General features: G+C 45.0%; 3 protein-coding genes across 3 annotated transcripts; 2 read left to right on the forward strand and 1 right to left on the reverse strand.

Moving 5' to 3' along the window:
* The first annotated feature begins 1,560 nt into the window (after positions 1-1,560).
* Positions 1,561-7,050, forward strand: cldn15la (claudin 15-like a). The gene is made up of 5 exons (XM_041949798.1): positions 1,561-1,777; positions 4,586-4,750; positions 5,042-5,123; positions 5,809-5,922; positions 6,669-7,050. The coding sequence occupies exons 1-5, from the start codon at positions 1,561-1,563 to the stop codon at positions 6,748-6,750; spliced, it is 660 nt and encodes a 219-aa protein (XP_041805732.1). The 3' UTR covers positions 6,751-7,050.
* Positions 7,051-10,033: 2,983 nt separating this feature from the next.
* Positions 10,034-20,080, forward strand: saga (S-antigen; retina and pineal gland (arrestin) a). Its single transcript, XM_041948475.1, has 16 exons — positions 10,034-10,165; positions 11,341-11,414; positions 12,783-12,843; positions 13,670-13,714; positions 14,611-14,810; positions 15,216-15,275; positions 15,362-15,429; positions 15,585-15,720; positions 15,961-16,045; positions 16,207-16,279; positions 17,326-17,463; positions 17,536-17,613; positions 17,967-17,981; positions 18,459-18,511; positions 18,621-18,630; positions 18,908-20,080. The coding sequence occupies exons 2-16, from the start codon at positions 11,367-11,369 to the stop codon at positions 19,029-19,031; spliced, it is 1,194 nt and encodes a 397-aa protein (XP_041804409.1). The 5' UTR covers positions 10,034-10,165; positions 11,341-11,366; the 3' UTR covers positions 19,032-20,080.
* Positions 20,081-22,508: 2,428 nt separating this feature from the next.
* On the reverse strand, positions 22,509-25,662 carry LOC121614935 (inner ear-specific collagen-like). The gene is made up of 4 exons (XM_041949037.1): positions 25,323-25,662; positions 24,974-25,054; positions 24,271-24,351; positions 22,509-23,422 (listed from the first exon to the last, which is right to left on the reverse strand). The coding sequence occupies exons 1-4, from the start codon at positions 25,660-25,662 to the stop codon at positions 22,509-22,511; spliced, it is 1,416 nt and encodes a 471-aa protein (XP_041804971.1).
* Between the last annotated feature and the right edge of the window lie 22 nt (positions 25,663-25,684).

Consider the following 25,684-nt stretch of genomic DNA (forward strand, 5'->3'; position numbering starts at 1 on the left):
AATGTCCATTTATAACAGCAGTTTTCAATGTTGTTGTTGTCTCATCTGATAAAGAAATGATGTCATTAGTAGACATTATTGCACTCCTTATTCTTTGACATCATCAGCAGCAGGGGAGAACCTGGACTTCCTTATTTGGACATGAACTGTTTTTATTGTCCTTTCACTTCCTGCTGCAGAGTCCGACTTCTTCTTTTGTCAGCGTTCATAAACAGTTAGTTGGTTCATTGGCAGAAATATGTGGGAGGTGAAGAGGCTGAGGGCTCACTGGGGCTCTGTGCAATGATCGCTGTCAATAATCCAAAGCATCGTATTCACATTTGTCTCGTATATCAGACATATATATATCATAACATATATATCATCAACCGCGTCTCCGACTGTCCCGGCCGCCATGATGTTTGTCACCGCAACCTCATTATGAATGCAAGACCGGGCTGCATATATACTTACATATATACGTATATATACACACTACTGAGCAGTAACTACTCGGAATCAAAGAGCAAATATATTCGACCTACAGCCTGAAAAACATCCGGCAACACTACAGAACAAGTCCTGCAGACTAAATGACGAGACACATCGTTTGTCCTACGGCCACACAAAGACGTGTTTCTGATCTGACGCCTTTATGACATGAGCTTCGGTTAGATTTAGGCTCAAGAAGAACTTGGTTTCAGCAAGGTTATCATGGTTTGGGCTAAAATAAGTTCTTTATTGTCATGTTGTCAATAACAAACACTGGGCTAAGTTTAGCTTCAGGCTACAAATCATTTTTCATTTACAAATTTCACAACATCAGTTTAAAAGATGATCCAGCTCATCCAGCCCCCCGTGAACCTTAATGCACCGCCATACCAGACAACACCTGAGCAACCGTTTACAGACTTTACATACTCTATGGCGCCCTGGAAACCACATAATAACACCATCTCAACCACCTGGCAGCATTCTGAAAATCAGCAGGTAGACCTCAGGTACACCTCAGTGAGCATCACTCGACAATGTCCCGGCAAGCACCTAGCAACCACGAATCCAAACACCCTGCGCAGAGCCATCTAACACCTGACCAACCAAAACTCATTACTGCACACATTCAAATATTTCACTTTATGTCTCATATTTATTTGGATTTTATTCCACGTTAGACTTTGGCTCGTGTGTGATTTTTCTCATGCATGTTTGGGTTCTGGAGCTTTCTGCGTGACAGCAGGAACATGCAGGACTCAGCCTTTAGGGTGTGGCCGAAGACTCGCTGTCACCATCATCATCATCAATACTGAGTAGCAGGCGGTGGGGAACTACAGGGAGCGGCTCCCAGCACTTTATGGCCCCTGGCAGAGTGTAAAGTCCTGCTGTTAGAGCCGCAGACTTCAGATGAACCGGAGCTGACTGAAGGAGACGGACCAGAGCCTCCGACACCCCAAACAGCTCCTGACCTCAGCCCCCGAGGCCTCGTGACGCTGCTCCGTTGTTTCTAGACCCTCTGTGGTCGTTGGATTTCTTCTGAGTGTCTCTGCTGTTTCGTTTTAAGAGCTTTCTGGGAAAGTTGCCATCATGTCAACGGCTATAGAAGCGACCGGGTTCGTCATGTGCTTAATCGGCTGGCTGGTCACCGGAGCGTCGCTGGCCAACGACTACTGGAAGATTTCCTCCGTGTACGGCAGCGTCCTCACCTCCTACAGAGAGTTCCAGAACTTGTGGCACAGCTGCGCCGAGAACAGCGCCAGCATCGCCGAGTGCCGCGACTTTGAATCGATGCTCGGCCTCCCCGGTAAGACAAGAATACCGACACGATGACCTCTGAAACCTTCTGTTTTTTAAAATAGAAAGCATACGGTTGTCCTCTTCCTAATGAAAGAAATGCTTTTCCAGTTCTCATTAAAGCAACGACTCAAAGCTTTTTAGTTTTCATCTCCAGTCTTTCATGTACATGAGGTGGAATTGTTCAAAGATACCAAATAGAACAGGATATGAGGACTATATAAGGATACTAGGAAATGTAATCAGCGACTTCATGCTACAGTTTGAATCGTCTCATTTCTCGTGCACATGAGGTCACAAGCCGCTGAAGGACACGTGTGATTCACCAGGTTTCAGGTTCTGAAGCCCAATAAGTTTCACACTGTTTCATTCTAACAATTTGAACCTCACTAGTTGTTCAGTGGAGCTTCTGTCATAAAAAAGTCTTTAGAAAAGTCAGATCGCTGTGCAGAAACTAGGGCAGCGTGCATGTTGCGCTGTTTCAGAATCACTCGTCCAAAGGTCGCTGCATTTTACAGCCTGAAGTTTCCCGCCTAAAAAAACGAACATAAAGATCAGTTAGTGTCACATTTCAGTACAAAGACACGGATCACCGCTGTGTACATGACTTACTTAATGAATGTGGTGTTTTATTCCCACATGGTGTGTCAGACTCTATGAGATTATTTTTCGGACGCCATTTTTAGCGTCGTCCTCCACTGACAATAAAATGGAGGGAAAGTCCTCACGACCGAGCAGAGGCAGCCGTTAGCGTAGCTTCTGCTTCTGCTGGTTTTTGGTTTATCTGTATCATGTGCGTCTGTTTTTGCTGGGTTTCGATGTGAAAGTATGTGTGTAGCGAGTGAGAAGTCATTTGAAGTCGTCTTTGGTTGTAAAAATGTCGTCTCAGGTGCGTTTAGACCAGTTCACCCCTTCAGAGGCACTTTTCCTCTCAGTCGTAGACAAAAAAGCCAAAACGTCTCATTTTCCTGAAACTCAGTCCGACAAATTTGGGAATTTTTGGATGAGTTTGTAAAAATCGAACCGTTGCAGCATTGAAACGAAAGCCTACCATTGGTCAGAAACCTTTACGTGAACAGGAAGTGTTTCTCTTGATGGACTTGAAGAGAAACTGAGTCTTATATAACGAATCCGACGGAGTCATTGAAGCTGAACTTGAGATTATCACCGTGTGTGATTCACTGTTTCGTGACCAGCTTCATCTCTCCTGAAACTCTGAGGCTCATAAAGAGGCGTGGCAGGTTTTTATCGCCATCAGAGGTCATCTAATGACTCGGACTGAGCAGTACAGCCGGGCACTGTGAAACACACACACACACACACACACACACACACACACACACACACACACACACACACACACACACACAGGTTACTTCCAGCTCCTCCCTTTTCTTTTAGCAGCAGAGTTTTTACGTTTCCTGCGAGGTGACTGCAGAGACGTCCAGAGAAGATTTCTGTTTAAGAAACAATGCAGGTTAATAAAGTTAGCAGAAAACATGAAACTACTTACTAAACTAACTTTTGACGGTTTCTTTCTACTGCTTTGAAATATTTGAGAAGCAAAATAGCCTAAAACATCCAAACTAACCAGTGCATGACCCGTTTCTGGACTCTAAAATACGATCTCATTGATTTTTTATTGGTTTTGAAGCAAAAGCAGGTGAACTGTCAAACTGATAGATAAGACTTTAGATAAGACTTTATTGATCTCACAATGCCGAAATTCTCTCTTACAGAAGCTCTTCAGAACACACAAGGGGGATGTGGGGCAAATAGCAAATGGACGTGGAAATAAGAACAATAGGAAGAACAAGAAGGAGCAAAAGGGAACAAACGGAGCAATAAATTACAACTGTAAAAGTTAAAAAAAAATCTATATATATGTATAAACACATCTCTAAACACTTCATACACACACACACACACACACACACACACACACACACACTATAGAAAGTGTGTCAAGACACTGTAGAAAGAGTGTCTTGCCCAGCAGTAGTGGATTTGGATGTTTGGATGTTTGATCTGTGTGCTGAAACCTCCCGACATATTATTTTAGATATTTCTGGTTCAACTTGGACCTCCTGTACTTAGCATAAAGTGGCGTCCTGGAAGAATTTACCTTGAGAAGCACAAAGATAAATGTGTGAACTGACATCGAACCTCTGGTCCAGAATCAAACCAGCAGTCCTGTGTGTGAATCACAGGCCGATAGATCTTCTTCCTCCATTTGAAACACACCAGTGAGCCTCGCTGTGGCTCTGGCTGACATGTTCCCTCATCATCCTGCGCTCACTGAAATGTTTGTCCCCTCCACCGTCTGTGACCTCTGACCTTTGATCTACACATAAAGCCGGTTATACAGAACGTGTCACATCTTCCACTGCTGGCGTGTCATGTCTACATGTCCTGAAAAAAACCTTTATCATTCAATGGAAATACAAATTATAAAAATATACAATTAAGAAATTGTCACAAACAGTAAATACAGGCCTTAAAAAATGTGTTTGCTGCAGTTAAAAGTCTTAAATTTGGAGGCATAATTATAGATTATATAGATAGCTAGGCACTGCCATTTAATGAATTGTATCTATGGCAAAACACAAATGTGTATCAGGTTAAAAAAAACACACACAAAGTGGCACAATTTGGACTTTATCCTCATAACTTTATCTGTATATCAACTATTTGACTTTTTTCTAATACTAAGAGAAAAAACCTGATGGCAGTGATGTTCCTCCATGAACTGAGCAGCTGAACGAGCAGATTGGTCAAAGTGTTGTGATGTAAACGTGGAGGTTTCTTCCCTCTGCAGGTTACATTCAGGGGTGTCGCGGTCTGATGATCGTCTCTCTGCTGCTCGGCCTCTGCTCCATGATCGTGTCTCTGGGGGGAATGAAGTTCATCAAGATCGGCTCGGCCACCGACCAATCCAAGGCCAAGATCGCCGTCGGGGGAGGAGTCCTGAGCATCCTGGCTGGTGAGTCTGAAAACTTCCTGCAGGTGTTTCACATTAAAAGCTTGTCAGGACAATGGGAAGATTATGCTGGAAGGCATTTTAGGCAAAACAGAATAGAAAGAACATTTTAAGGAAATAAGGAAAATTAATAAAAAACATAAATATGAGAAAAAATACAGAAATTGAGTCAATAAATATGGAGAGCAGGCAAACCTGAATCACAGCTTCAGTAAGTAGTTTGAGAGATCTGACAGGAAACACAGGCAGCCAACGTGTCAGTTTTGTGTTGATGCTGTGGTTTGTGTGTTGCAGGTCTGTGCTGCATTACAGCAGTTTCCTGGTACGCCTTCAGAGTCGTGCAGGAGTTCCACGATCCGTACTACGGTGGTGAGAAGTGAGTCGACTCAGCACACATCCGTCAGACTTAGACCGATCCAAGCACACGTCGACGACAGCGCTCAACCATAACCAATTACCAGAGAAAAGGGCTTTAATCAATGTGTGCAAGAAACAGAACAGACAACACTCAAATGTTCTTACGTTTTCAGTGTGTGTGTGTGTGTGTGTGTGTGTGTGTGTGTGTGTGCAGGTTGTTTCACTCTGTCATGTGTGTGTGTGTGTGTGTGTGTGTGCGCAGGTTGTTTCACTCTGTCATGTGTGTATTTGTGTGTGTGTGTGTGTATGTGTGTGTGTGTGTGTGTATGTGTGTGTGTGTGTGCAGGTTGTTTCACTCTGTCGTGTGTGTGTGTGTGTGTGTGTGTGTGTGTGTGTGTGCAGGTTGTTTCACTCTGTCATGTGTGTGAGTGTGTGTGTGTGTGTGTGCAGGTTGTTTCACTCTGTCGTCTGTGTGTGTGTGTGTGTGTGTGTGTGCAGGTTGTTTCACTCTGTCGTCTGTGTGTGTGTGTGTGTGTGTGTGTGCAGGTTGTTTCACTCTGTCGTCTGTGTGTGTGTGTGTGTGTGTGTGTGTGTGTGTGTGTGTGTGTGTGTGTGTGTGTGCAGGTTGTTTCACTCTGTCGTCTGTGTGTGTGTGTGTGTGTGTGTGTGTGCGCAGGTTGTTTCACTCTGTCGTGTGTTTGCAGGTATGAGTTTGGTACTGGCCTCTTCCTGGGATGGGGGGGAGGCTCCCTGAGTTTTCTGGGTGGAGGTTTTCTCTGCTGCGCCTGTAGTAGAGTGTCATCTGGTGGCAAGAAAGGGTACGTGCTGCACGCCTCACCTGAGTGCTAACAGAATAAAAACTGATGCTCATATTTCTGACAGTAATTTAATGACTCTCTTGTTGAACATTTCGGTCTGCTGTGGTTAGTTAATTTAAACTCTCTGTGCACCTGTGACCGCACCCAACAGTGAGTTCACCTGTACATCACTGGAGGTCATCAAAGACTAGATTTTCAGGAGGGTCAAAGGTCCAGTGGGTAGGATTTAATGCCATCTAGTGGTAAGGTTGCAGATTGCAGCCAGCTGAATACCTTCACCACTCCCTTTCCAAGCGTAGGAGAAGCTACGGTGGCTTTCACTGTGAGGCAGAAACACCAGAGTCTCTCTCTGGACTCAGTGTTTGGTTTGTCCCTTCTGGGCTACTGTAGAAACATGGCGCTGCAACATGGCGGACTCTTTTTTTGTTTTCATAAACATCACGTTTCATCAGTCGACTAAATAAACCTCAAACAGCGATGGAAGCAGAGAGCAGAGCGACTCGTTTCTATTGGCTGATTCGACGACCTCTTAGTGAAGTCGACTAAAGTGCTTTTGTATTGGACGCTTGTACGACCTCCAGCTGTCAGCAGCCAATCAGGAGAGAGGATGCAATGACTGAACTTGTGGGATGTGGGGATTTTTTTGTAATCTCGTGTTAGCGAGACGAAAGGCTTCTGAAACCTTCTGCTTTGAAACTGTTCACTGCTCCTCTCTGTGGTCTCACGTCGTCCCTCTTGTTTTGCAGCGCTTACTATGGAAACCCGCCTCAGAAGGTCTACACGGCTACAGCCAAGTCAGATCCGGACGCACCCAGAGCTTACGTCTGAACGCAGGCGTCGTCTCCTGAAGGCTCGTCCCGACTGTAACCTGGTCAGGGGCAGCTGAAGCGAGGACAGACACACACACACACACACACACACACACACACACACACACACACACCTTTACATGTACTGTAAACACACCCTGTCCTCCACCGTCAGGATTTCCATTCATAGCTGATGAACTATAGACGCTCTTTTCCTGTCCTTTTGCTGTATGTGGTTATTTTTTTTAAGAGTTTTTGACGTGGAATCTGAAATCTGAACCCTCCGAGGATTCACAGGTGATTGTTAAAGATTGTGTGATTCTGTAAGGACTTCATCTTTGTGTGAATAAAGTTTGTATTACATGACATGATGGTGTTTGAGGGTTTTTTTTAAAGGTGAAGTGTCTGCATCTGCATTATGATCCACATATTTGCATCACACCGCTTTAATCCACATTGCAGCTGAATCGCGCTGCATTCCTCTGATGCCGGTTTGTGCACATTCAACACACACCCAGGAACCTTTAGTCACTGGTTTCTCGTCTGACCGGTCAAAGTGAAAGAACCCCTGTTCGACTTGTTGTAACAATGTAATGGTCGTAAGCCAATTTTGTGGCTTTTATGATGCACATTTAAGAATTTTGAAAAAAAAAAAGGTATTTTTATGCAAATTAGCGACAACAGGCATTAACGCCTGTTGTCGCTAATTTGCATCATACCTAAATTTATATCTTTAGTATGTGCTACAGAAAAATGAACAAACTCCTCTTAATTTAGGATCAATTTGAAAGCAACAACACAAAGAATTAAGTTTTTAATATAATTCAAAATAAATTCAGGCGTCAAGGGGTGAATAGTTATTGAGTTTTTTTTATATATTAATAAAAAGTATGACTAAATTAATTATTGAAATTGAAATGTTCTCGGTCAGTAAAATAGTTTCATCTCTAGTTGAACCATACGACAGCGAGATGACCTCTTTCGATTGGTTGAACCTCAGAAGCCTTCTGTGCAGCATTTACAGACTGACACACTGCTAATAAACATACAGTAGCTGGAAGCACACACAGGAAGATTTTCAAGTTCATTAATGTATTTGTTGTATTTTAACTCATCAGCCTGGTGACTGACGATGTAATCCAGTAGAACAATCATGGATTACTTGCTGTAATGATTACTACGGCCCCTGAGTGTAAGCATGTGAAAGGCCCCTCATCCCTCTAACAGAAGACCCACAGGTGGAGTGATAGTGATTTGGAGTCTCTTTAGAATCATTTTGTAGTACGTGTGTGTGTGTGTGTGTGTGTGTGTGGGGGGGGGGGGGGGGGGGGGGGGGGGGGTGCTGTAATCTCCTGTGTAATAGTGACGATTAATGCACTGCAGGGCAGTAATCCACCTCTGTCTGTTTACCTGCTGACAGGCAGAACAGTGGATTAAAGCTCCACAGCAACACTCTGTCTATGTATAGACCTTCACACACACACACACACACACACACACACACACACACACACACACACAGACACACACACACACACTGCAGACTGGATCAAACCTGCTGCTCAACCTTCAGGTTGCCTCAGGACGAACTCTGGCTGTCAAAAGTCTGAATTTTTCTGCGTCACATGATAATTCATGGTTTTAAATGAAAGCCAGAGGTAACCAGTAACTAGAGTAAATACTTCCTGATAAAGAATTATAGTGCTGATCGTTATCAATCGGATGTTTTTCACCCTCCGTCCTGGTGGAAGCTGCAGCTGTGGGGCTGCACTGCAGGCTTCAGGAGACGTGATCCTGCTGAAAACGTCTCTGCTGGGCCACCACAGCTGAAGACGTTGATGTGCTGCTTTCACACAGTCAATCATTTCTGTCTGTGGAACATAAAAATGCTTGAAAATATCTTCAGTGATTTGCAGGAAAACAGGCGGGCTTTCAGTGGAATTATTTTTTTATGTGCGTAAATCATGAACTTCTATTTTCCACGACCTCCAACTGTCCTGTGATCATATTCTCAGTGGTTATCAGAAGATTTGTACATTTTGAAACAGTAGCTGTGTCACGTTTCTTGTGTTTTGGGTTTCTGGCAGCTTTATTCTGCATTAATTTGACAAAATGAGAAGTCAGACTTCTACTTACATTTAAGTACACACATGCTGAACTAAATGGTCATCCATTTGCATTCAGTAAAGACATTTTAGTATATTTCACCTGCTGTTGGTACATTTCACTGGTATATTTTATTGTCTATTGTTTATTGTTTAGTGTATTTTTATTGTCTTAGTATATTTTCATTTCTGGTATATTTTTATTGCATTTACAAATATTTTTACTGCATGTTGGTTATTTTTATTCTAGTATCTTAATTTGATTTTATCATCTTTCTTATCTTTCTTATTATCTTGTTTCTAACACGGGGGTTGCAATGCAAATTACATTGACATGTAATGCTCAATGACAATAAAGAAATCTTGAATCTAAAAGTCTTTTATCAACAGTTATCTGTTGTTATCAATATTTCTTTCTTAAAGAAATAAAAAAAATAAAGACAAAGTGGATCCTAAATGTAGCTGAACTCTGCAGGGTTCAGGCCCGTGGTTTTGGGATCACGTTACAGTGTCGCATACGGTTAGAAGTTCAGGCGTCCACATACTTTTGGCCATGTAGTGAATTAAATTTGGTTCAGTGATGGATTGAGGTATTGGGATCCAGGTTCAGGTCAGGACGTTGTTTGTGGACTATTCTCCTTATTTTGTCTCTGAGATCTGACGACGCCTGTAGATGTAACATCAGCTTGAAAACTTCCGAAAATTAAGAAGTGGGACATTATGAACTGTCCGTTTGTACACAGGACACAGGTACTTCATCCAGGTGACAGACAAGAGCAAACAGGACGCTGGCCAACAAACTCAAACCACGTCCTGCTTCTCACTGCAATGAAACGTGTCGACAAAACCAACAAAAGCCAAAGAAATGAAGGAACCAGCACCGTGGTTGTTAGCTTTAGCTCCAGCACGTTTCCAGTGTGAAGGTACAAACATGGTTTATATCTAAATACACTCGTATAGCAGTTTGTCGTGTTTGTGGAGGATCATCTGCTCGTGCTTGTGTTTAATGTACCTGCAGGCTGTCCCATCTCTCTCTCCTGCACGTCTCTGATGTCTCTCTCTCTCTCTCTCTCTAATCTGGCCCTGTTGTGCTGACCGAAGGGGAACCAGCTTCAATCCTCTCAGTCGGCTCATTCACAGGAACTCTGCATCCATCTGTCTGGAGGAGGGCGAGGGGTGAGCCAGAGTACCGACGCTTGGTCAAAGTTCACCTGATTGGCTGACGGGGCTGAGGGAGGCTGTGACGGACAGCGGGTGTTTACATATAGAGCTTTTCCGACCGACGCCGCCCTCCGATCCAACAACACACCCTCCACCTCTGCAACACAGGTGAGTCTTTCTGATTCTAAAAACATCTCGGCAGTCGCACGTCTTACATTCCTTTAAACTCTGCGCTGCAAACGAGAAAATGTACATTTACCTGTCGGAAGAAGCTGATTTGTGTCGGAAGAAGCTGATTTGTGTGTTGTGTTGTGATTTCATTTCGTCCACACTGACTTTCTGGGACTCAACAACGAACAGAGACTCAAACTGAGAACCTCTCATCCAGATCAGAGGATAACAGGTGTCACGCGTTGCTGCTGATAAATCTGATTATGGTCTATAGAAATAAAACTGACTTGATTTGACTATAAAATGCACAGGATGGAGTTTTGTTTTGCTGTATTTAAAGTGCATCGCTGTTACTTTCTTGTACTTTTCCATTTTTTGTCGTCTTGACCTTCCCACTTTGGGAGCAACAGTTTAGCGTCTTTTGAAGCCTTGAACATATAAATTGGATCAAACGTTTCTCTAATTATTTTGTTGATTGGGAGACGATGAAAGGAGATTTTCTGGTTTTCAGCGAGGAGGAGTGAAACATGTCTGAGAAGGTTTTAAAAGGATTAAGAAGCTCAGCAGACTTAAGCGTGTTCAGATCTCTCAGTCGTCTCGACTCGATTAACTCAGCGAGTAGAAGTCATTTATCTGGAAACTGGTCTTCAGTGTAATCCAGCAGCCCTGAGTGGAAATGTTGGCAGACTGGAGCTGTTCTCTCAGTGCTGTGGTGCTTCTGGGGTTTGGCTGGAGATCAGATTTTAATGCAAATCAGAAGTAATAACTCATATTTTTTTGTTTTTGAACATTTGATTTAAAGGTGAAATGTGAAAGACGTCTCTGTGCTGTGCTGCAGATATCTACTGAAGTTAGCACGCTAACAGCTAGCTGCAGCCCGTCCTGTCTTGTAGTACCACTTTGTACCTGAAGGGGCAACGGTCTGATAGTTTGGCCCCTCGTACTTTATGATGGTTACTAATCACAAAGGTGCAACTTGTCCCAGTCAAACAGGTGCAAGAAAGCTAACTGGAGGGGGGAGGGGTCATCCATGTGCACCTGACTGCACAGTCCGAGCAGAGATCTCACCTGTGTGGGAGGAACATGGCTCTTTGAGGCAGAATAAAGAATGTAGCTTCACGATGCAGTGAGAGCTTCGACCTGACGTCCGTGTGTCTCGTTCTCTCCATCAGGTGCTGCTGACTCGATCTGCATCAACATGAGCCCCAAAAATGTTGTTTTCAAGAAGATTTGCAAGGACAAGTCGGTGAGTGAAGCACTTTAGATGAATGATGTCAGCCAGCAGACCCTCAGCTTCGGTTTGAATCACTGCAGATGTTCACAACACTCGACTGCTGAGGAGATGAGCAGTCGACTGATGTGAAAGTCAGATCTTGAACAGCTGATGTTGAAGAGACAGAGTAAGTTATGCTCCTCAGAGGATCACATGTTAAAGTCTCCGCTGTGGAAACCAGAGTCAGACGTAAAGGTGGACACCAGTTTCTGGTCGTCCACTGAAAGACAGAAATCCACCTTCCAGACGCTCCAAAGCTATGTGACATACATGTTGTTAGCTAACAAGCTAGTCACCATCCAGGGTGGGAATGAGACCTGCCAAAAAACTGAACCAGCTCTAACCAGCTGGCTTTAGCTGAAGCTAGAGCTCAAACATGGCAACCCATCTATCATAGCGAGGAAAGAAGACTGCAGTTTGTTTCCTCTCATGAAACTAAAGCAGTGACTTTAGTTTAATCTCTGCAGCTCAGTTTGACAGAAGAAACGCTGTAGAGCTGAAGAGGAAACGTTTTGTATGTCTGCTGACGTTGTTCTTAAATGTCTGCTGCTCGTTGAACGCCGGCGAGGACGATGAGCTCAGAGGCAGCCGATCGGTAAATGTCGGTCTTTCGGGGACATTTTCCGTCTCGCTGCATTTAATTCTGTAAAGCGGCTCAGCTGCTCGTCTGCCTGAACCCCGACGAGGTCGACACAAAGTCACGCCAACGTGAGCTGAACTGAGCTCGATGTCACGTGACAGGTGACGGTTTGAGAGAACCGAAGTCTGTCAGGTTACACCTGGACGAGAAGGCGAGGGCTTGTTTCAGTATTCTGGTTGTACCAGTACCCCAGCACATACTACGTGTTTTTGTTCATTAAAGTTATTGATTTTCTGACCGAAAGACGCTTCAGCAGCAACAGAGTTACAGAATAAACACTCAGTTCATTCATCATCGTCCCAGTTTTCACATGTTTTCTAGTCTGATTCATTGATGCGAGTAAAATAGAACACAATCATGAAAGTGATCCAGTGTTTTTGTGTATTTATGACGTCAGCTGGCTGTTACTTTAATACCTGTGTGGTTCATCCCAGGCTTTCAGTTTATTGCCCTGTTTGACCTGATGCTGATGAGGATTTGATGCAGGAATCACACAGCTGTCTCACAGTAAACAGGCTTCTGCTCACAGCATGGCTCCATTCATAGAAAATTGGGAAACTAAAAAAAGGTAAAAAGGTAATTAAAAACCAAGCAGCTGTTTCTTTATCTGAGCTTCACAGTGAAGCTGCTCTCGGCCGCCGTGAAGAACCGCCGACGCCACCACGCCGCACATCTTCATCATGTCTGTTCTCCTGCTGCAGGTCGGAGTCTACATGGGGAAAAGAGACTTTGTCGACCGTATTGACTCTGTGGACCCAGTGGGTGAGTTCACCTGCTGAAAAACAGCCAATAGGAAACCAGCAGTCACATGACGTAGCGTCATGGCTTCCAGCTTGTTTCGGAGTCAGAGCCGTTTTTCTGCCTCCCGATGCATCAAACCTGAGTCTGCTGGACATAAATCTCTTCTATTCAGCGCTGATCTGATGACTGAAGGTGTCTGTAGCTTGTAGCCAGAGCCACTTTCTGTGGGGGGGTCAGGTAAAATCACCAAAGGCTCCCAGTGAGGCCCCAGAAATGTGTTATTTGGTTGATCTGTGGCTCTTGTATATTCTGCAGAATATATGCAGAGCTTCTCAAATCACAGCACCGACTCAAACGTTGCTCAAATTTTTTGTGTTATTCATATTTTTGTGCATACTCAGCAAATTTTAGAGAGACAAACAGCTTTGTCTGACATTTAGAAATGTTGTTTTATGGGAAAAGTTGGGGGATGATATCACATTATCTCTATAAATGTTCTTTGATGTGACGTTTTTCATTACGTTGCTCTTCTAGAAAAGAATTGCCCATATTTGTTAGGATACTTTTCTGTGTAGTATCATGAGCTCCATGTTTAAATGCTGCTGTGCGATTCCTCCTGGCAAATGATGAAAGGATAATCAAAGAGAAGTTCACCTCTCTCCTGCTTAAATAAGACGCTGACATTCCCATCCATGAGCTGGGGCTGCTTATCACCGATAACATGTAGCACCAAATGACACAACAGCTTCAGACGTACTGTGTCCTGAAGCTGCTGGAGGACCAAGAGGGCTGAACTCGGGCCTTGACCTTGTTTGTGTGTGTGTGTGTTTTTGTTTTTTACCACTAGATGGCGTCATCCTCATTGATCCTGAGGCTCTGCAGGGGAGGAAAGGTCAGTAGCACTCGGGCGTAGAGGGACTCATTTCACCTGAAGCTGCTCAAAGCTCCACAGCACACCTGTGAGGACTGAAATGTGTAGAGGTCATTCACTTTCTGCTGTGTCGTGTTTGTAGCCTAAAATAATACGTTTAAAAACGCTTGTCCCTGTATGTACACAAACAATAGAAAAGCAAATGAGTCTCTCATTATGAACTCAACGTATTCAGCTTTGAATGAGTCCAGTTTATGATCAGATATGATAAAACTTTATTCATCCCCAGCCAGGTAACAACAGAAAAGAGAAATACAAAATAAAAGTTGACCATACAAATATGTACACATTTTATACAAAGAACAAAAAAAAATATGTAAAGAATATACTGCCACAAAGAACTGTAAAAAATATTGGCATAAAAATATACTGCCAAAACTTTTTATCATGGATTGCATGTGGGGGGTACAGATAAATGAGTTCTACATATTGATCCGTGAACACAGGAGGACATCAGTCCTTCAGTTTGGACACCTGCTGATGAACAGGTGTCCTGATTGACACCTGCTGATGAACGGTTGTCCTGATTGACACCTGGTGATGAACAGGTGTCCTGAATGACACCTGGTGATGGACAGGTGTCCTGATTGACACCTGCTGATGGACGGATGTCCTGATTGACACCTGCTGATGGACGGGTGTCCTGATTGACACCTGGTGATGAACGGGTGTCCTGAATGACACCTGCTGATGAACGGGTGTCCTGATTGACACCTGGTGATGGACAGGTGTCCTGATTGACACCTGGTGATGAACAGTTGTCCTGATTGACACCTGCTGATGAACGGGTGTCCTGATTGACACCTGGTGATGGACAGGTGTCCTGATTGTCGTGCCGTCTGTCCTCTGCCCTCCAGCGTTCGTCACCCTGTCTTGCACCTTTCGGTACGGCAGAGATGACATGGATGTGATGGGGATCGCTTTCCGCAGGGAGCTGTACCTGTCAACCCGCCAGGTGTACCCGCCTCTGCAGGACCGTGAGAAGGGAGTCCACACCAAGATACAGGCCAAACTGCTGCGCAAGCTGGGAGACAACGCCTACCCGTTCTTCTTCGAGGTGAGACGCTGATTGGCCAGTAAGAAGAAATCCGTCACTTCTGTAGAGATTAAACACCACAGTGAAATACAGGTGAAAGTCCTGAGCTTCAAATCTTAATTAACCATCAGCAAACTGAAAACCGTCAGTCAAAAATCCTCCAATCTCCAGTTTTTGGGGATTCTGCTGCTTGCAGATCAGAAAAGGAAGGAACAGAGAGACAGAAATTGTGGGCTGTGTCAGGTCTTTCAGGTTAGCAAAAACATTTTCACACAAAAGTGAAAATGTCACACTGAACTGATGCAGCCTTTAAAAACAGGGTCGTCAGTCCAGACAGGAGGTCCAGCCCTGACAGAGAACAGGAGTTATTATGTGGTGACCTGAAAGACTGAGCTGTTGACCGCCTCTGTGTGTTCCTCCTCCCAGTTTCCTGACAACCTGCCTTGCTCAGTGGCTATGCAGCCAGCGGCCCATGATGTCGGCAAGGTAAGATCCAGACCGAGGATTCAAACCGGTGCTGACGAAGCGAACACGTGACGGGATGGTGACGCCTCTCCTCTCTCCTTCTGTAGCAATGTGCTGTGGAGTTTGAGATCAAAGCGTTCAGCGCTGAGAGCCAGGACGCCAAAATACGCAAAAGGTGAGTCTCAGCTAACCTGCGCTGACGATACACAACTGGAAGAGTTCATTTCATCTTAAAACAGACAAAAACCTGCAGGGTAGCAACGAAATGACACCGAGTCAGCATCAGAAGACACGTGTTTATTTCTGCTTTTTCTCTACTTTGTCCGACAGGAGCTCGGTGAAGCTGATGCTCAGGAAGGTCCAGTATGCTCCAGAGAGCGTGGGAGTGGCGCCCTCTGTCGAGACCACCAGGGACTTCCTCATGTCGGATAAACCGCTTCATGTCAAGGCCAGTCTGGACAAAGAGGTGGGTGCCTCCACGTTCATCGTGCTTTTTATTTCCACGCTGACGACATTCAGCGGCCGTCAGTCAGGAAAGAGTGATGCTCATAACTCCTCACACCTGCATCTCAAACGACAACATCTGGATTCTGCATCACACTCCTGACAAGGGCATCAGTGATTTTTACTTTTTACAACTCATTAACTGTGATTTGAAGCTGATACGCTGAGAGCTGTTCCCTCTGACCTTTGGTGCCTTTTCCAGATATACTATCATGGCGAGACCATCAACGTGCACGTCAGCGTCACAAACAACTCCAACAAAAACATCAAGAACATCATCGTTTCTGGTAAACATGATGCGTCCTGCTCGTGCAAACATGCACACACACTCCTGTTAGATTTGCATGAGGCCTGTAATCTGCATATTTCACCTTTGCTGCATGTCAATAAAGTCAGACCTGGTGTAAATGTAACCTTGTTCCTTCACGGCTCCTCTTGTCGTCCTCAGTGGATCAGGTCGCCACGGTGGTGTTGTACTCCAACGACAGCTACGTCAAGTGTGTGGCCATCGAAGAACCCGGGTATGTGCTTTTCAACGCACAGTGCCCCTTTTATTCTTGACCATTCACTTTTCACTGGAATTACTGGATAAACTGGTTCACACGAAAACGTTCAGACCGGGTTTTCAGTGATGGCCGCTCTGTTTCATTAAATATCAAGCTGGTCTGCGTGTTCAACAATGAGCTTTTCTTTAGGAGTGGCTGGAAAGTAACGCCACAGAAAAGTCACACGATGAAGATTGCAGGTCAGGTAGAACACGTAGACATGCAGATTTAGGAGCAGTTTAAGAAGCTTCACCAGTTTCAAGAGAAGGAAGAAGAGGCCAGAGTGGCTGCACTGAGGGAGGAAGAGGAGCAGAAGAGTCAGGTGATGAAGCAGAAGTTGGAGGCTCTGAGCAGAGAGTCTGCAGCTCTTTCAGACACAGTCACAGCCACAGAGGAGGAGCTGAGAGCTACAGAGTCCAGCAGCGCCTCCTGCTGGATGATCCACAGCTGCCCTCCGGAGCTCTGATCGACGAGGCCCAACACCCGGGCAACCTGAGCGAGGACAAGGACTCCTGTGATCCTGGACCCAAACAGTGCTCATCCAGAACTGATCCCGCCTGAAGATCTGACCAGGGACATCTTAAATGCATCGACCGGTTTAATTAAACCAAATTCAAAGGGTTTCTTTACATTTTGAGTCATATTCCTGTTGATTTGATCATATTTTCACAGGTTGTTGATCAGTCTGTGCATCAGTAAATAAACAGGTGACATGTGACCATGCTTTCGTTACCTGTCATGGTGTTTTTAAAGAAATTAATAGCAAAAAGTAAGGAATCATCTGTAAAAACATAGTACATTGTGTACAATATTCAAATATATAGGCCTACACAGTCTAACACTATTTATTCTGTGTAGTTGCACTGTGGATAAAACTTGTTATTATAAGATTAAAAGCTCTGTAATAAAGTGTAACTTGAGTCATTACTCATCGCTGGAGGTGTTGGTGTAGCTCTTGCTCTTGCTTGCTGTATTCTGTGTCCTTCTGCTGTTTAATGTGCATCTGTGTCCTCATGTCTCAGGGACTCGGTGTCTCCGGGAGCGACCCTGCAGAAAGACTACAAGCTGCTGCCTTTGCTGGCCAACAACAGGGAGAGGCGCGGCATCGCTCTGGACGGCAAACTGAAGCACGAAGACACCAATCTGGCATCATCGAGCGTGTGAGGGACACTCAGAGACGCAAGCAGTGTTGACAAGTCCTGACTCATTTAACTCCTCTTCTTCTCTTTCAGCATCAAGGAGGGTGTGCTGAAGGAAGTTCTGGGAATCATGGTTTCATACAGAGTCATGGTGAAGCTCATTGTTGGAGGGTGAGTCGCCTCTGTGTGTGTGTGTGTGTGTGTGTGGTAATGCTGGACTGGTGTTGATCAGGTGACACAGACAAATAAATGTCTCCAAATATCATCAATCATGTTGTTTCGTAACTGCTGGATGTGGAAATTACAGTGACTACAGGTTCAGTATATCCTGAGAGGACGACGTGTTCACAGTACTGACAGGTTCAACTAAGATTCTGTATTTATTAACTTGCTATATTTTGGGTGGACCTTGAACTCATCGCTTCGTTGCCGCCGCAGTGTGTCAAATGTTCAAACTATCAAACTATCAAACTATTCAACATCTTTTTGTGTTTTTGTGTTTGTCTCGATTGCCACGCCCACAGGATGATGGGATCAAGGTGGGTCGATGTCTACTTGTTTTCTACTAGTTACTGTTTACACTGAGGATGTGTGAGTGTGTGATATGTGTGTGCCATCCCGTCACTTTCACAACTAAATGACAGAACGTAGTTCAGCATTTTCTCAGAGGCAGGAAGGAAGACGCCTCTGAGGCGTCACTGTCAGGACCCTGCTGCCACATTTTAAGCCCTCGTTTATCACAGATTTCAAACAGGAGTCGAGGAACGCAACATTTTCATTTTCATCTGCACACCTCCAACTCGTCTTTCCCACAACTAAATCTTTAGCACTGACCTTTGAAAAAATGAGATATTGTTTCAAAATGAGACGGTGAGATATTATTTTAAACCGTTTGAGGCTTTATATCTTTTTTTTTTTGATGATGGCGCATATTTATCAACTCGTTTTTATGATAATTATCTCCTGCATTGTGCATTAGTTCGTTAACCCACTCGTTTGTTGGGTTTGTGTTGCAGTGAGGTCGGCCTGGAAGTTCCCTTCAAACTCATGCATCCTAAACCTGATACAGGTAAGGTGTGTGTGTGTGTGTGTGTGTGTGTGTGTGTTGACAGAAAGCCGGCCGTCACTCGAGCTGAATCTAAACATTCTGGTTTTTCTCTTTATTTTGCTGCTGACAGTGAAGGAGAGGTAAGCTGCTGTTCCACACAAAAAATAAATACAGAAAATCATTTGAATGTTTTTTAATCTCTTTTGCCCGTCAAACACACCTAAAGGTCAGACGTGTAAATAACTGAACAGTTGGATTCGTCCAAAAACTGAAGCAGAATCTGAAATACCTCGTGGTTAACAGGAGGAGACAGACCGGCCGCAGGCTGCAGGTTAACGCTGTGTTGTGCTGTGAATTTGTCTCGGTGTTCTCCTGCATGCTGACAGCGCTGCTGTTGTGTGTCTGCGTCGTCTGTAGTGAGATGGAGGAGGAGATGGAGTTCCAGGAGTTCAAGCGCTCCTACCTGAAGGGGATGGCCGATGACGAGGAAGAGGACGGGAACGTGTCGGGTGGTGACGACATGGCGCCCAAAGAGAAATAGAGTCAGCGGCTGGAACAAAGACAGCTGGGAGTCTGAGTCGCCTCGGAGTCTGTGCTAGAAAAAAGTTGATGAATTAAAGGACCGTGTCTGTGATTTAGCATGTTTTAGCACCACTTAGATGTACTTCACCAAGTATGCTAGGAACCACCAGCTTATCTTTTTGCTGAGGCTAACATGTTAGCATTCAGCTGCTGTTGTCCTCATTGCTGTCACTTGAGTCTGGTTCTGACCTGACTAAAAAATTTGATTGAATGGCTTATTGACACATCCAGCAGACACAGAGCAACATGATGACCCCGTTGGAGTCGTGTTTGTGTCCACCTGATGTACCTACGACTGCTTTTAACTCTGCTTTGGTCTCTACCAACTCCTGAGAACGATGTCTGCTCGATGCTCCACTTTCTTCAGCAGCTGGTCTCTCCCTGTTGGAAAACGTCTTTCTTCAGTCTGAGGCAGCAGGTTTGATCAGAGCTGGAGGGTCTGGGTGCAGCTGAAGAACCAGACCTGTGAGCCGGAAGAGGCCAGAGGCCCCGCAGGGCTGCAGAGCTGGTGTTTATTCTCAGTGGGTACTCGACTATGACACGCTCCATTTCAATCGGCTCCTAAGCCGTAAAGCTCAGGTGTGCTTCATGTATCTGTGGAGCCACGAGGGTCCACGTGAATTTCGTGTGCTCATGTGTGTGTGGACGTGGGCAAAATTTTAAAATGATGTTTTGAAGTCTGAGTATTTCTACAGGGACTGCACCTGCTGACTAACACCCACACCACCACACCTAAGTGTGAGGAAATAATACTGTGGTGGGAAGCTAATAGTAGTGCACAACATTTAATACTGTAGCTCACTGATTTCTTTTAGCTAACAAGCTAACATGCAAAACCACTGATCTGGTCCTTCAGTAGAATATGGGATGATTCCTTGTAATTGCTTGTTGATGCGTTGAGATTTACTGTAGCAGCTTTAATGCAGAAGGCCAACCTTCATTTGGCATTTAGAGGAGATGTGATGCTCCATGTGACTGTGCAGTTTGAACTCTGACAATAAAAGCTGATTGATCTGTTCTTGGTCAGCTGCTCTTTCTTGGTGTAGTGTTGTTTCTCAGGCTGCCTGTTGAGTCACGAGATATTCAGAGGCTTCTTTTACAACTGGTGTACTGATATAAGACCAGAAGTCATCTATATAGTTTTTGTCAAACCAACATGTTTTTCCGTCTCTCAGTACTTTTGACTTCCTGTCTGTGGCTCTCAGCTCATCGGCTCCTACTGAAGACGTAAATCTTTGAAAACAACTCATAATGTTTAGTTTCCTGTTTAAAAGGTTCCTCTAACAGCTGCTGAGCATCTGTTGGGACTATTTTCAGCGGCGGATGAATCTACATTTGGTGCTATAGTGAGTGTTTGTGGCAGCAGGACTGTGTGTGTGTGTAGAAATGTGTGTTTTCTCAGGTTCAGAGTGTTTGGATGTTAAAGGTAACCTGTGCAGGAACCGTTCGTCACCGTTTGTAAACAGTTCTCGATGATGTCGGCCATCTTTGTAGTCTCCTCTTTGCGTGCTGCTTACGCTCTGGCTACCTGGTCGACCTCACCTGCACACACCCAGCGCTCTTTCTTCTTGCAGTCTGTATCTCTGAAGACATTTTTAGCTCATTATATGTAGTCAGTCAGCCGAACATTGTTAAAAACACATTAACACATCACGTCCAGCGCTTTCCAAACAGCCCAGGACCCTGCCTGGACATCAGCGCTGCATCTTGAGCCTTCCTGGTTTTTCCACCATGTTGCTTTCTTCATCAAACTTCTTCATCTAATCAAACCTCTGTCTCAACAACTCAGTGCTCATTTACATATTTACATATCTGAATAGCACTTAAACATTTTTTTAAATGAAAAATAAAATTCTTTGCTGCTGAATCAGCCCTCTGATTGAAAGCAGGTAAAGAAGAAAAAGTACTTTTATTATTCTGAGTACTGTAATGTCTCACCTAACAGTAAAGTAAAAGTTTAGGAGTGTTATTCACAGTTTTGGCTCACATATCTATGATCCACCTCGTCAGCTGACTCTGCTCTATGCTCGTGGAGCGTCGAACAGTTGGCGGTCCGTTATGGCTGTCAGATTGGACTAGATGTCGGGTGTAAGGCCTTGGATCAGTTTATGGACAATCAGCTGCAGTTAGCAGCTCTCAGGCTGGTTTCAGACCAGCAAGGTGAGCAAAACATCGTACTACCATCAGTGTAGAGATAACTGATGTGCTGGAAAGAGCTTTAAAACAGACTGAGATAAGGCTGAATTAATGTGAGCTTCAAACTGGATCAACCTGCGGGTCGAGCTCAGAATTGGATCCCACCAAAAGTTTCCTCCAAATAAAAATTTTTTAAGGTAAGATTCAGCTTGGACTGATTTCAGCTGTTTTTTGGACTCTTTGGACTGTAAAGCTGTTTCTAGCTAACTTAAAGATTTATGAGCCAAAATCCAAGATGTGAAACTGAATATTCACACGTAGCCCTTCTTTCATCCTGACCTGGAGGTTTGACAAACTCTGATTGCAATTTTAATAAAAAAAATTTTCTCGAGCATCAAACTTCGTGCATCATCGGCATTTGAAAAGGCAAAATGATAAAGGCTCGAACATTAAGCTGCAGCAAGATGATTTCAAGGATTCAACGTAAAATCACTCAGAGGATGCAAAGTGCTTTTAAAACAACTCCACACATGACTGAAAGGGTCTGCGGCCAGCTCGGTGATCTAGCCATTTATTAAGTGTTTGAAGTGCATGATCAGATGCATTTTTCAAGCTGGCACATGCGACCTACATGCATTTTCATCTTTCAGTTGAATCATAACAGTGAATTTATCTCCACATTTAAAGGGGGGGTATTTCCCTGCTCACATTGCTTCAATATTACTCCAATACAAAAAAAAAACAAAACAAAAAAAACCACAAAACAATTTAAATTAAAATATTAAAATAAAATATGATTCTGACCTGATGATGGCGCTAAATGAGGTCAGAGGGTCACCAAAGTTCATGAACATCTGAACCACCTTTCATCACATTCAGTTTTCACCACAGATGTCAATGTCAAGTCACTGCTCACTAGAACGGCCATTAAACTTGATAAAGAGGAAGTTCTTTCTTTTTTTGCAGTGTAATAACTCTCCACCCTTTAACCTCCAACCAATGACAATGTCTAGAACGACCCAGATTCAGTCCACGACCGGAGGAGACTGCATATTGAATGACATCGCTTGCTTCCTGTGTGACATCACATTTAGGGTCAGTTCTGATTGGCTTGTACACTGAGGAGTTCCAGCTTCATGGCTTGTAAAATACTGCAAGACCTTTGTCTTAAGAATGAGCGATTCTGCTTCTCTAGAATACCCCTCCTTTAAAACGTGCAGCTATGAGCACACTGAGTGTGTGATTAGGTGTGTGTGTGGATTCTTCATCTATAACTGTGTGACTGACTGTGTGGAGCTTGCTATGGTGAGGTGGTGGGGGTGCCTGTAGGACCATCCCAGCTATAGGTTTCCACATGATCTTTCGGTGTCATCAGGTGATAGTGTCGGATCACGGGCATTTCGCAGGAGTCGGGGTGGTGAAGATACCCAGAGAACGTGCAGCTGCTCTCGTTGTCGGTGTACATGCCGTTGGTGGTTTCATCCTTCACCTGCATCCACACCCGGTCTCCCATGTTGAGGTGAAGGATGATAGTCTGGCTTGTGGTGGACATGTCGGTTCCTTCTGTTGCTCTGACCATAGGGTAGTAGTTGACGTACAGGCCGACTTTAAGAGTCTTCTTGGCGACCGCCAGGTGGAAGGAGAAGACGTAGGTGCCGTTGACAGGGGCTGTGTAAATGCCCTTGATTGGGTTGAAGTGCCCCTGCTGGTTGCTCAGGACGTTTGGGAAAGGAACAGGCAAGTTTTTCATTGGAAACGACTCGTTAATACGTGCGGAGAATGCCGACTGGATGGCCGGAGAGCAGGGCCCAGGTGGCCCCATGGGACCCATGTTACCTTTTAGACCCATGGGACCCTGTACACCCTGTGCACCCTCGGCACCTGAGTCACCACTGTCCCCTTTATCCCCCTTTTGTCCTTGTTCCCCATCATTGCCGTCTGTGCACTCACACACCCCCTGCTCACCTTGATCACCCTTCTGGCCGTTCATCCCGGGGTCACCGGGTCTACCCAGGTCACCCTTATCTCCCTTAAAACCTTTTGGTCCCATAGGTCCCTGGACCCCAGGCAGGCCACGGCTTCCAGCTGGTCCAGGGGCGCCTTGTACACCTGATGGACCCGGGACACTCTCGCAGGAGGCGGGGCATGTGCCAGTCTCTCCCTGCGGGCCCTGTGCACCTGCAGGGCCAACCATTCCTCTGTCCCCTTTTTCTCCTGGAAAAACACATCAAGAATATTTGCGTTAAAGTTTGAGTGGTCAAGCTTGAAGCACCTTAACACCCTCACATCTTGATTTTCCTTTCAGGTGCCCCACGAGCAGATATTACAAGATTAGGAGCGTGTTGCTTTCTTTCTTTACAAGGATCCCCACATTGTTCATCACTTCCTGTGTTGAGAACTGTCTGCAGTTCAGGAGTCATCTGCCCAGACTGCATCTGTCTCTCTAACCAGAGGATCTGCTGGTGAGACTGACCGACAGCAGCCGTCAGCTCAACAAATGTACAGTATGTTTACTGTTCAATAACATCGCCCTCTAATGTTCACAGGAAGTATGACTCTTGTCTGTCTCGAGCAACCGAGGCAGGAGGCCTGATGGGTCAACAAAATGTTACCACTGGCTTCCTGTTTCCTACCGACAGTCAGCTGGTTTCTTTTAACCGTGACCGTGATCATCCCCAGACCTTAAACAAGTAATTTGACCCAAACCGCGATTGTTGATCCGCCTAACAAAGTTATTGTTGTGCTGAAACCTAACTAAACTTTAAAGATGACTTGTTGTGGAAGGCATGCACGGGTCAACAGAACATTGGTCTAATTAATTATTCGAGATGACTGCTGTTTACTTCCTGTTTCTTACCAACAGTCTATAACTCTCCTTAAGCTTGACCACGTGGATATTAACTGTAGTTTTACTGAAGTCCACTGACATTAATGAAATAACTGTCTCAACATGCTTGAGCCTGAACCCAACCAGCCTTAACCTTCGATCATGAAACTGTCAGTGATAGTGGTGTCACGGGGTAACAGAGACTGATCTTTTACATAGAGTGACCTCAGCAGACCTTTGAAGCCTCGCTCGCCCTTCGTCCCGGTGAAACCGACAGCTCCAGGCTGCCCTTTCTCCCCCAGGTCTCCCTTCTGACCTGTAACAGACAAAGATAAAATTTACTACAAAAAAAAAACTGAAAAGCAGGACGAGATGACCAGCGTTAAGATGAGCTAAATTCATGTTGTGTTGAGCGAAAAGCAACGATTCCTATATCGAGTCCGTTGGCCTGTTTTGAAGAATCGTTTGAAGATGAAATAGAAAAATAATTAGACTTGGTCGGTGTCTGATGATAGATTTTCACCTGTGGTCCCACAAAACATAAACAGGGAACATTAAATGACACTGAGCAGACATCGGCATTGTCTTCAGTCGAATTTAAAGCCACTACATGCAGAAAGTGAATATCGCCATCTGGTGGCAGAAGCCGCTTTGACTCCCCCACAAATCTGAAGCGAGACAGTGTGAAGGACTGAGAGCGACCGGTTTCCCCGCTCCAGTCTTTGTGTCAGACTAGAATAGACCCAACGATCGGCTTCTCCGCTGAAGCTGACATCCATCTGCTCGCTCATCATTGTGATGATGTCACTTCTTAGTTCAAGGTGTTTGTGATATTGTGTCCAGGATTGGTCATTGAGTGACGGGCTCTGGTTATGACCGGACCCTCAGTGACAGTCCGAGCTGGCCTGTAGGTGCAGCTACAGTGAAGCATAACTCACCTTTCATCCCCTGAGGGCCTGTGAATCCTCGATGACCTTTGAACCCCATCATTCCTCTTCTCCCTGGACTCCCAGGTGCACCTGGTCAAAGATTACAGTCAGGTGAGTTTCTACACAAACTTCCTTCACTGAGTCTTATTGTTGACATCACAGTTTGACGAGATTATCTTTGATAAGGAAACATTTAATCTTTCTACAAAAAGATTCTTGTTAAAGTGAGTGAATGAATCAGACCTGACAGACAGCAGCTGTTACGCCGCAGTTTGATATCTGTGAGCAGGGTCGTCCACAGCTGCTGTCAGCTTTCTAATGCAGAACTCAATCACATCATTTAAAGCGGTCCACACACCTGGGGGGCCCCGGTCTCCGGTCTCTCCTTTGGGCCCCATCGTGCCTTTACAGTGCGAGCAGAGGCAGAAAAAGGGAATCTGGTCGCTTGGTGGCGGCACTGGCGCGTTCAACAGCATGTCACAGATCGCCATGTCAGGCATGGGGGGCATCGCCGGGTTGGTGGCCCCCAGCATCCGAAGCTTGTTGGAGTCTTCGGTCATGTTGATGCCTGTGGGGGGCAGCTGCAGGGGGCTGATCCGGCCGTCGGGAGGCATCTCCGGCGCCTCCCCCTCATCTGAGACGGGCCAGTGGTAGGTGTTGGGGTCCACAGCGGAGCCGTCCTCTTCGTGGGACTCCATCGTGGTGGTGTTTTGTCGCAGC

Source organism: Chelmon rostratus, chromosome 12 (assembly GCF_017976325.1).
Source record: "Chelmon rostratus isolate fCheRos1 chromosome 12, fCheRos1.pri, whole genome shotgun sequence".
NCBI lineage: Eukaryota > Metazoa > Chordata > Actinopteri > Chaetodontiformes > Chaetodontidae > Chelmon > Chelmon rostratus.

What these genes read in the sequence shown, in the direction of transcription:
- cldn15la (XM_041949798.1), top strand. Translation starts at nt 1,561, where the DNA reads ATGTCAACGGCTATAGAAGCGACCGGGTTCGTCATGTGCTTAATCGGC. An exon ending in AGTCCTGAGCATCCTGGCTG is followed by an intron (nt 4,751 to 5,041) that starts GTGAGTCTGAAA and finishes TGTGTGTTGCAG; the next exon opens with GTCTGTGCTGCATTACAGCA. An exon ending in TCATCTGGTGGCAAGAAAGG is followed by an intron (nt 5,923 to 6,668) that starts GTACGTGCTGCA and finishes CTTGTTTTGCAG; the next exon opens with CGCTTACTATGGAAACCCGC.
- saga (XM_041948475.1), top strand. Translation starts at nt 11,367, where the DNA reads ATGAGCCCCAAAAATGTTGTTTTCAAGAAGATTTGCAAGGACAAGTCG. An exon ending in AGATTTGCAAGGACAAGTCG is followed by an intron (nt 11,415 to 12,782) that starts GTGAGTGAAGCA and finishes CTCCTGCTGCAG; the next exon opens with GTCGGAGTCTACATGGGGAA. An exon ending in CAAGAACATCATCGTTTCTG is followed by an intron (nt 16,046 to 16,206) that starts GTAAACATGATG and finishes TGTCGTCCTCAG; the next exon opens with TGGATCAGGTCGCCACGGTG.
- LOC121614935 (XM_041949037.1), bottom strand. Translation starts at nt 25,662, where the DNA reads ATGGAGTCCCACGAAGAGGACGGCTCCGCTGTGGACCCCAACACCTAC. An exon ending in CGGAGACCGGGGCCCCCCAG is followed by an intron (nt 25,055 to 25,322) that starts GTGTGTGGACCG and finishes ATCTTTGACCAG; the next exon opens with GTGCACCTGGGAGTCCAGGG. An exon ending in AGGCCCTCAGGGGATGAAAG is followed by an intron (nt 24,352 to 24,973) that starts GTGAGTTATGCT and finishes TGTCTGTTACAG; the next exon opens with GTCAGAAGGGAGACCTGGGG.